This window comes from Sardina pilchardus, chromosome 13, assembly GCF_963854185.1.
Source record: "Sardina pilchardus chromosome 13, fSarPil1.1, whole genome shotgun sequence".
NCBI classification, from domain to species: Eukaryota; Metazoa; Chordata; class Actinopteri; order Clupeiformes; family Clupeidae; genus Sardina; species Sardina pilchardus.
The window spans coordinates 7,199,196-7,209,923 of record NC_085006.1 but is presented as its reverse complement, the minus strand read 5'-3'; the positions used below and the strand labels follow the sequence as shown (position 1 = coordinate 7,209,923).

The following is a 10,728-nucleotide window of genomic DNA, read 5'->3' as shown; positions in this document are numbered from 1 at the left end:
AGGATAGGCATGTCCCCCCCCCCCACCTCTCTATTTATCTCACTTTCGCCCACTCAAGCAGACAAGAGTCTTTTTTCCAGTGTGTGATTGGTTTTCGTTTCTAAAGGCTGATTAGGTTATCTGACAGACATCTGTTAATGGGTTTACTGGTTTCAAGTATTTAGGTGACATGACTGAAGTGCCAATGTCAATGATGAAGTCTTTGTGTGTGTGTGTGCATGTGTGTACCTGCACACACCATAGATTATAAATAAGGGTGTGTGTGTGTGTGTGTGTGTGTGTGTGTGTGTGTGTGTGTGTGTGTGTGTGTGTGTGTGTGTGTGTGTGTGTGTGTGTGTGTGTGTGTGTGTGTGTGTGTGTGTGTGTGTGTGTGTGTGTGTGCGCGCATTATGTCAGTCCCAGTAGGTCTTGCATGTCTTACTTAGTGCCTCAGTGAGTTCAATGCTCCATTAGATGCGTGGAGAGAGACAGGTTGAGTGAGTGAGCAACAGCGCGCTGTCTGGACGAGGCGCTCTGGTCAGTGGGTCAGTAGAGTAGGCAGGTGCTTCTGTTGTGAACTATGTTCAGTACAGATTCTCCTTGAGCATGGGACTGACCTGGAACCAAGTCAGCCACAGTCAATTTACATAGATAGACTTTGTCAAAAGGTTTAATGTATCCACAACCTCACACCTTGGTTTCAATTGATCCTGGCATCTAGGGCATCTTTTCTGATTGAGCCTTGTCCTTGACTGAAAGCTCTTTGTCAATGGAGATATTCATATGAAGTCCTCTTTTAGTCTTGGACTGGGCTTAATTCATGTCCAGGGAACCATCCCCTATACTAGTATAAGATGTACAGTATATGGATGTTTACACTGATGCATTTTGTTTATTTGTAAATATTCTTATTTTAGACACCAACGAATGTGAGATGAATATGTGCATCAACGCCCGCTCCTGCCGCAACCTGATTGGTGGCTACCTCTGCGACTGCCTGCCGGGCTGGTCCGGCCCCAACTGTGAGATCAGTGAGTATGACATATCAGCCTGCTTTCGTCAAGAAACACTCCCGAGCTAAATTAGGTTTTCGAAGCACGATTTTCTATTAATAAAACAATTTCTCCCAGAACTGAGATTAATACATGTCACACGAAACCAGGTCATAAAATCACACCATGTCAATATACTGTAGCAGAGACGTAGCTTCGGGCATTGTCTGCTCTCTGCTCTCTGCTCTCTGCTCTGCACTGAAATCTACACCCACAAACATGGATCGTGGCTGAAGAATATTTTCCAGGGCCATACGTGGTTCACATGAGAAGATGAATAGCCTGAGCATCCCTCGCCTCGAGGCATTTTATTAAAGCAATCGACCTCGTAGTTAGAAAGAGGATGCATTCTGGCTATGCCATTTATGCATTTTTCATCAAAAGGCTAGCCGCCCCGCGCTGTCCCCTGTAAGGCAAAATTGAGTATTGATCTCAGGTTTGTAATGCACTCTAATGTGGTCCACAGGGAACGGCAGTTGCCAGGGCTCGTGCCTGAACGGCGGACGCTGTGAGGTAAGACTGCCACGGCGCTCCAGTGTGTCTGCTCCAGAGCTGTGTGGGAGGTTACGTGCTGTATCCTGACTTCTGCACATTCTCACTTATCACTCAGGCACACACACACAAGCACACACACACACACACACACACACACACACACACACACATACACGTCACTTAGACACACTCACAGACACACACACACTTCACTCAGACACACACACCCATGCACGTGCACGTCACTCAGACACACACACACACACACACACACATACACACACACACACACACACACACACACACAGTGTTACAGTTAAGATGGTCAAGGGCAGATCCACACTCATGTGCCTCCCTTGATGTGTCATGATGGTGCCTAGTCAGTTCATTCAGCTCAAAAACACATTATCTGCACAGAAGGACAAAACTTCCATTTTGGGATTTAGGACAACAGCAACCTTGCGTTTTAGACGAGGTTAATATGGTTGCCGCGGCTAATAATGACTCCCTCTTGTTCTCTCCCTCCCCATGCTGGGACCTGCAGGAGTCACAGTCAGCTTGGCACTGTGCGTGTCCACCTCCCTTCGCTGGGAAGCACTGCCAGATTGTGCGGCGACCCTGTGAGAGCGCCCCCTGTCTGCAGGGAGGGAAGTGCGTGGAGCAGGAGAGTGGGCAAGGCTTTACCTGCAACTGTCCGATGGGCTTCACAGGCGCACGCTGTGAGGTCAGTATCACAGCGTTTATCATGCTCTGCATATTTTATTCATAGGGCTATGATCTAATTAGTCTACATTAATGTGTTCTCATTTCATCTTCAGCCAGCTAAAACAAAAATGGTGTGTGTGTGTCTCGTGCGTGTGTGTGTGTGTGTACACACCCGCTGATCCTCCAGGTGCAGCTGGACCCCTGCGATCCCAACCCATGCCAGCACGGTCTGGAGTGCCACCGAGCGGAGGGCAGCTACAGGTGCTACAGCTATGCTGGGACCTGTCACGGGCAGCACTGCCAAGGTAAGGCACCGCCATCTGCGTCCGATGTACATAACAAACATGATATTAATGAACATAACAAACATGATATTAATTCACATAACAAACATGATATTAATTCACATAACAAACATGATATTAATTCACATAACAAACATGATATTAATTCATACTTAATGGAGATATTACTGATTATTTAGAATACAAAAACAATTGAGTGTAAAACAGAACACAAAACAGTTCAGTGTTTATTGCATGTGCAGTTCTTCCTCTAAAGTGTCTGTGTTGTGTGTTGTGTGTGTGTTGTGTGTGTGCCCAGCAGGTAGTCAGGGCAGCTTCGTGACGTCCATGGTGATGGTGGGCGTGTTCGCCCTGGCGCTGGCGGCTGGTTGCACGGCGTGTGCCGTGCTGCTCTCGCGGCTCCAGCGGCGGCACCAGCGCAAGCAGCAGCTGCAGGGCGGCAGCGTGGCGCGGCACGAGGGCGCCACCACCATCAACAACCAGCGGGACTTCTGCGTGCCCGTCCGCAACGTGGAGCGCGGGGCGCCCCTGATCCCCGCCGCCTCCGGCCTGCCGCCGCCGCCGCCCTCGTCGCGCTGCTGCGTCGCCGCCGAGGAGATCGAGCTGACGCTGCCGCCGTCGCCCGCGCCCTCCCACTCCTCCTCGCCCGCCCTCAAGCCCGCCCACCTGCCCAAAATGGACATCTCCAACCTGGAGCGCGAGAAGCTGAACCGCTTCCACTACACGGACAACCACGAGCAGGAAGCGTGACCTGCCGGTGACCCCTGACCTTTCTGTGACCCCTTCCCAGCATCCTTCTCCCAAGACTCGTGTGTGTTTGTGACCACCCCTATCCCAGATACCCTCACACGACAAGTGCTCTGGACCCAAGGGCCACAGGTCAGCCCTGCCACCCACCCACTGTTGGGACCCTCTTCAACCTCTCGTGTGTCCGATGAGGGCCTTATGAACTCTCGTTGACCGATGTTGTGGGGTCGTGGTGGTTTGGCATGTGCTACGGAAGGGACAGAGTCGTAGACATTTTTATTTATGCTGGTGTGGCTTCGCTGGCAACAGATACCGTTACCACTGTCAAAATGGGATTCACAGATATCAGTGAAAGGTGCATTATTAGTGTGTGTGTGTGTGTTCTGAGTGTGTGTGTGTGTGTGTGTGTGTGTGTTCTGAGCGTATGTTTGTGTGTGAGTGTGTGTATCTGTGTGCATGCGTGTGTGTATTTGTGCTGTATTGTCTGTGCCACTGTAAGTGATCTGGTGATTTCATGTGAATGTGTGTGTGTCTTTGTGTGAGAGTACTGGTGTATTTTTCCTCTGTGTGGGTCTCACTGTTGCTTTCCCAGCCTTTGTCTTAAAACCCGGTGAATTCTCCCTGGAGGTCCCCTCACCTGAACACGTACATTTAGCCAGAGACACTATGGCATCTTAAATGACTAGAGTTACTGAAGAAAAGGGGAATTTTCCTGAACAGGGGACAGCCAAATAATTGAAGGAGTGACAAAGGGAGCATAGCAATTGTGGAAGAAAGTTGCAAAAGTGATATGGTTAATTAAAAAGACACAAAAAACCAAAAGACTGCAAGTTGACAAAAGAAAAAAAAAGGATTCTTACTAAATGTTGCCTATGCTGTGTTGCAGTTGTAAAGGATGTATGATTTTTTTTTATACTTGTATGTAAATACTGATCCTGTAAATATGTTGTACATATTGATTTGGAGCATTCTTTTGTACTGCAGTTGGTTTCAGAATGTTGCCATTTTAAATGACTTCCTTTTTATCTCCATTCACTCCTCTCAGCTGGAATTGCAGCAGGATTGGATTGTAATTAAAGTGCATTTATGGAACAAATGCTCTCTCACTGTGTGTGTGTGTGTGTGTGTGTGTGTGTGTGTGTGTGTGTGTGTGTATGTGTGTTAGACAGAGAGAGAGAGAGAGAGAATGTGTGGATTTGTATGTCTGTGTGTGTGTGCCTGTATGTCTGTGTGTGTGTGTGTGGGAGTGTGTGGTTGTTTATTTGTGTGTATGTATTTGTGTTTATATGTGACAGATACAGTTCCTAGACCGTTTCCTTGAGCGTAATAAGGCTGACGCACGGCTGTCCTGTGTGTTTTTCTCTTCTCACATCAGGCTTGTTTGCTTTACAGTGAAGTCTCATATTGCATGGCACAGATCTGTAGTTTTCATGACATCCTCTCCAATAACGTGGGGCTGGGCAGGCAAATAAAGGGAAATTTCATCATGGAAAGCTGTGCCCTCAGCTACTGTCAGTGTGTCATTAGGTCACACACACACACACACACACACACACAGAGACACGCACACACACACTCTCTTTGTCTCTCTCACACACACATACACACACACACTGAAAGACATCCGACATGTAATTTGTTTAACAAAACACAATGCACCCGCAAAATGTGTGTCAGTGAGTTCAACATTTCACTGTTTTCCAAGAGATATGGTGGGCATGAGCCGGCCGCACGGCTAAATGCATTAAATTGTTTTCATCGGCGTACAGCTCTAGGTGTGCGTGACGGCCAGAGAAAGCAGGCCAGGGGCCAGAGGAGTGAGAGTGCTGAAACTCCGTCGCCTATGCGAAAGCTGACCTCTCACCTCGCCGCAGACAGGGAATGTGCGGAAATGACCTTGAGCTTCCTGTTCCCACCCGTCCACGAGGAAATGTAGGAAATAGAGTACTCTTAAAACACACTCACTCACTCCATCACTCTCTCTCTCAGTCTCTCTCTCTCTCTCTCTCACACACACACACACACACACACACACACAAACACACACAGTCAAGCTCACATGGACCCCCTCCTTCCACACCTGCTGTGTGGTTCAGGATGCCGGTCCCACCCTTGTCTAAATGCATTGTGAAGCCAGAGCCCGTCATGTTTTTTTAAATCAGTGCCTTTGTTCACTTGTCTTGGGCATGTGAGGCCTCGTTGGTGCCAGTGTGCTACACCGCTGGTTCTCAGCAGAGAGCTTTTTCCACCCCGGTATTGTAGAGCTTCAGATCAAGGTTACAAGCATCATGGCAAAGCCTTATTCTCTACATGACCTCCTGATCTCTTGTGACCTGATTCCCCCTACCTTCGCCCAAATTATTTTCATGCTATAACAAGATTAAAAAGTATTTCAGGGGAGGAAAAATGTGAATAGATGCTGAACTGATAGAAAGAAGTTGCCATGTGTGATCAAACATGGTCATGTCCTGATAAAACATCTGTAAAATATGAAATCTGACACCTATTGTACAACGTTTTAAATGGATTTATATTCCATTTGACAGACAAAAACAGGAAATACACATCAACTGTATATTTACTGAAGCATGTTTTACTTACAATACTCAAACTGTGATCTTCTAACAATTAGATCAGTATTAACAGTCTACACTGAATTTCTATCAAATTATGATGATTTCATCAGCTGTCTGACTAATGAGGAAACCCATGCCCTTAGAAATCCAAATCCAGGGAATTTTAATTCTCCTCACATTCCATACATCACACACGTTGTGATGTCCTGTTTCAAAAACCCTATCAAGTTGAAACAGTCTCTTCTGCTGTTTTGTGCAAAATGTAGAATTACTTTTTATCATGTAATGCACTACAATGCAAAGACATGATGTCTTTTCAAATAGCGATATATATATCATTTTGGTGTCAATGTACTCACGAGTGTATGTCCATATAAACCATGAAATAATCATACAAATCATTCATGATCATCTATTAAATAAATGTAAAGATGTTAAAAGATTCAGAAATTTTATAAATTATGATTAGCTGTCCTCATATACAGATTTTTTAAATCCAAAAATTAAAATGTAAGAATATATGACACGCTTCTTATGGATTATGGTTTGTACATTAAGCCTATATTGTTTACTTTCATTAGGCCGTTTAATTGACATTGTTGTTTTTTATTGCTATTCTACTTAATGTAGCCTTACCATCTTATTGTTATTATATCATTTATTGAATTGACATTATTGTTTATTTGCTATTCTTTATTTTCATAGTTTATTTTAATTAGGCTATTGATTGAATTGGCATTGTTGTTTATTGTTGCTATTCATCTTATTACCAACTTTTTAAATTGTTCACTGTCAGTGTCAAATCAACAATTGAATTGTCTTTATTTGTATGTCGCTTTGGACAAAAGCATCTGCCAAATCCCATAACCATAACCATAAGAACTGGAAATATTGCAATAGCCTACTATATGCTAGATGTGTGTGAGGTCTTATGATGTTCTAAAAGCAGTCTGGCCTGACGACTTCTCATGCCATCTCTTCTGTATAAGAACGTGAATTACAAATCCCGTGGAGAAAATTGAGATAGGCTAGTTCCACGATTTTCAAACTTATCGGTTATGTTTGGAACACATGGGAATTAACAAAGCTGCAATGCAAAACATGGGCAAGCTGCGCCATCTGCAGGTAAGGCAACGTCTTGCATTAAACTTGATATAGAACGGAATAGAAACTTTAATTGCCACACAAACACAACAATGTTGGTGGTATTTTTGTAGCTCAGTCTGGGGGGATAAAGGAGGGGGATACAATTAAATAAATAAATAAGTAGAGTTCGTCAGGAGTTCTCAGGAGTCTAATTGCTGAAGGTTAAGCTGTTGTTGAAGCGCGTCGTTCCAGTCTTCAGAGATCCATAGCGTCCTCCAGAGAGCAGAAGTTGGAATAGATCGTGCGCGGATGTGAGGCATGGTGAGTCCATAATGTTCATTCATTTCATGTTTAGGCTATCTTAGTCCTGTTGGTATCTTACAATGTGAGACAAGAGATTGAAGACTGAATTTGTTCCCTGTGTTAAGACCTACATGTTAAAGTAGCCTAAGTTCTGAGGGCTATGAAAGACGCGAAAATAGGCCACATTGATGCACATGTATGATTGAGTCACGATGTTATCGATTCCTAATGAGCAATTGGGCCTAAATATTTAAATACGATTGATATAGGTTAATGCAGTTGCCTTTGTCATACTAATGTAATGTTTTGTACGTACCAGTTCAACTAAACAACGTGTCTGAAAAGTTACTGCTCTTACTCTCGTTTCCCTTCTTTCAATAAAGTGCATGGAGGGCCAAATCAGCACAGCTCTGGTCAAATCCTGCTAATTCAGAACCAGTTAAGTGGACAGCGACAACTCAGCTGGGATTAAACCATCAAATTCGCACACGGCCGGAATGTTAATTAACGGACTGCAAGACTGCATCGTGGAACATGCTGAGCTGGCAGCTGGCGAAGTCTATCCAAAACCAATTATCTGATACACTGGCTTATATGCAATATGTAGTTTCCCCCAAAAGACTGGACTGTATAGAATGTATAGGCCTTCATTAAGGCAGCAATATAATCAACCCATACTTTTAATGATTGATCATATCTTCTTTGACCTCTTGTATGGGCTTTATACCCTAGGCCTGTAGCCAGAGATATGATAGTTATGGTCCTGGAATAGACATCAATCTTCCAGGTAAAAATGGGAATGGGCTGGGCAATTGAAATAGAATACTAGAATAAGCCATTGAAACAGAATACTAAAATAAGCCTACACAAATGTGCTAGAGATATTTCACACATGGTAGTGAAATAGCCTACAGACAAATAACTAGCCTGCACCTGGATTTGGAACTAAACTGGAATTGGAAACTAGGATTTAAAATGGCCTGAGCTGAGGTTCTAATAGTATAGGAGATTTTAGATGTAGGCTACAGCCATTTGTGAAAGCAATCTTTGCTTAAACAGCTTGGTCTATAGCATAAATTATATGAGCTCTTATAACAGCCTTTGACAGACATTGTTTTTTTTTTTTTTTAAAAAAGACAAGCTACAATTTTGTCATTTATAAATCAACAAAATCAGACTCCTATATAAAAGCAACCTGATATTCGTCATTTTGACATCGGAAAACCTCTGCCCCTTTAAATGTAGTAGCCTATGTACTTCCTGCCTCCTCCGCCCACAATGTTGGAGGACCAATGGCATTTATTTTCAATGATGCTTTGCGCCGATCGATCTGACGATGTAAAACTCAAACTTTAGAGATGTATCCTCTTATAATCCAAAATATAGGTTCAATTCTACGTGATGTAGCCTACATAGATTTAGCCGATGGCACATGCATGCCTTTTCAGGGATACACGAGCTCATAACAATATGCGTCAACCATGACTGAGCTGCTCGGGTATAAATCCAGGATATATAGCTGGAACAATCTCCCTGATGTCTCTGCCAGGATGACCCTCGGCGGTCCGGGGTGCAGGCTTCAAACCTGTAGCTGCCTAGCGGCAGAGTGGTTCGATTCCACCTTCCAGGCGTCTGTAGCAATTTAAGCAGTTGTCTGCAAACAACGTTCCGTTCAAATGGTGCGTGAAATGTTTATGGGCCATATCCACATGTGCATAACCTGTCATACTAGAGCCGAGATGTTTTTCGGGCAGATAATTCCGTTAGATTGTAATTGGTTGATGACAAAAAAGGACATATTTAAATATATTCTAATATTACCTATGTTAAAACTCAAATTAATGACATTAAAAAGTGACATCACATAGCCTACAATATAATTTGCATGCCAGGTCTGTCAGAGAACATTCATATAATTGTGTTATTCATAAATCAACAAAAACATCGCAGAGAAAAGTATTGTTGCATGCACACATCAAGTTGTCATCGTTTGACATCGGAAAAACCTGCCCCACTGCTCCTTAATGTAAATATTGGACTGGCCTACCATACTTCCTGCCTTCTCCGCCCAATATAATTTTAGAACATTAGCATATTCATTTCCAATGATGCTTTGCGCCGATCGATATGACGATATAAAACTCAGACTTTAGAGATCCTCTTATAATTCAGAATAGCCTATATGTTCAATTCTAGGTGATGTAGGCTACATATAGACTTAGCAGATGGGGCCCATGCATGCCTTTTCGGGGATACAAGAGCTCAAAACAATCTGTACCAACCATGACTGAGCTGCTCGGGTGTAAATCCTGGTTATATAGCCGGAACAATCTCAGTGTTGTCTTTGCCAGGATGACCCTCGGTGGTCCGGGGTGCAGGCTTCAAACCTGTAGCTGCTTAGCGGCAGAGTAGTTCGATTCCACCTTCCAGGCGGCCCTACACATTGAAAACAGGCACTCAGCATTACAGGAGTCATTATAGACGACAAGGATAACTATTGCCTGCTAAACAATTAATATAACTGTCTAACCTTTTAGGTCAAATAGTGCAGTCACTGTGTACACAATGTGCAGATGGTGCATCACATGTTTATACTGTAGGCCTATGTGTGTATTATGTCAATATTCTACTAGAGCAGATTATTTACTGAGATTTTATTTGATAGATGACAATAATTTCAACAGGTAGATAGACTATAGGTCATCAGTAGGCTATACATCTAGGCTATTTATTAGGTTATCGATTTTGAACATATGTTCATATTCTTTGTTTTCCAAGTTATTCTGTTCTAATTACCTATCTTAAAACACAAATGTGGCATTGAGAGGTGATAACACAGGCTACAATATAGTTAATATAGTTTACATACCAGGTATGACAGAGAATGACTTGCTGGTGCAAAGAGAATGACTAGCCTGGTGGAAAGATGACCAAAGGATGTAGTCTACATTTTATTTCAGTGTATCAGTGACACTCTTGAAAAAATGAACATTACAATACACTGAAAAGAAAATACGTATGGCGTTACACGGACCCTTAGGCTATGCTTGGTATTGCTGTTTCATGTATTATGAATATATTATGATAAATGTAAAACATAGGTTAATTGTTAATAACCAGGTTTTACATGGTGGTGGTTGACAAATTGATGGTAGTAAAAGCAGAGTCCTATTGGCCAAAGTCAAGATGAACCTGGCTCATGGTCCCCATCAGCCATGCTGGTAGGACCTTCTGGACCAGATGGGCTTCTGTGATGCTTGACCCCTCAGCTAGTTTTTCAGTGGGTATGTCCAGTGAGCTCAAATGGGTCTTGAGAAGTGAGTAATAAGAGTCTTGAGCCTCCAAGGTGTTTTTTTTTATCCATTAGAATTAAGCGATGATTTTAGTGTTTCAGAATCAGCAAGTTGGCGGGGCCTGTTTGCTGTAGGCCCACATGCTGCTTGGTTATTAGATGATTCGGTCGTTATGAATTAAAATGTG

The 10,728-nt window shown here is 43.3% G+C and overlaps 1 protein-coding gene and 2 non-coding genes across 4 annotated transcripts in view; all 3 read left to right on the top strand.

Moving 5' to 3' along the window:
• The window catches only part of LOC134099858 (protein jagged-1b), a 35,795-nt gene extending 31,434 nt beyond the window's left edge, over positions 1-4,361 (top strand). The window contains exons 10-14 of one of the 2 annotated variants that reach the window (XM_062552880.1): positions 897-1,010; positions 1,498-1,544; positions 2,071-2,250; positions 2,419-2,536; positions 2,838-4,361. In XM_062552880.1, coding sequence (XP_062408864.1) covers positions 897-1,010; positions 1,498-1,544; positions 2,071-2,250; positions 2,419-2,536; positions 2,838-3,286 — 908 coding nt within the window. In that variant the 3' untranslated portion in view covers positions 3,287-4,361. Of the gene's footprint in view, positions 1-896; positions 1,011-1,497; positions 1,545-2,070; positions 2,251-2,418; positions 2,537-2,834 lie in introns of both variants that reach the window. The other variant, XM_062552879.1, reaches the window with a different exon arrangement.
• Positions 4,362-8,792: 4,431 nt separating this feature from the next.
• On the top strand, positions 8,793-8,879 carry trnastop-uca (transfer RNA opal suppressor (anticodon UCA)). The gene has a single exon. It is a non-coding gene; the product is annotated as a tRNA-Sec (tRNA).
• A 715-nt stretch (positions 8,880-9,594) lies between these two features.
• Positions 9,595-9,681, top strand: trnastop-uca (transfer RNA opal suppressor (anticodon UCA)). The gene has a single exon. It is a non-coding gene; the product is annotated as a tRNA-Sec (tRNA).
• Positions 9,682-10,728: the final 1,047 nt, after the last annotated feature.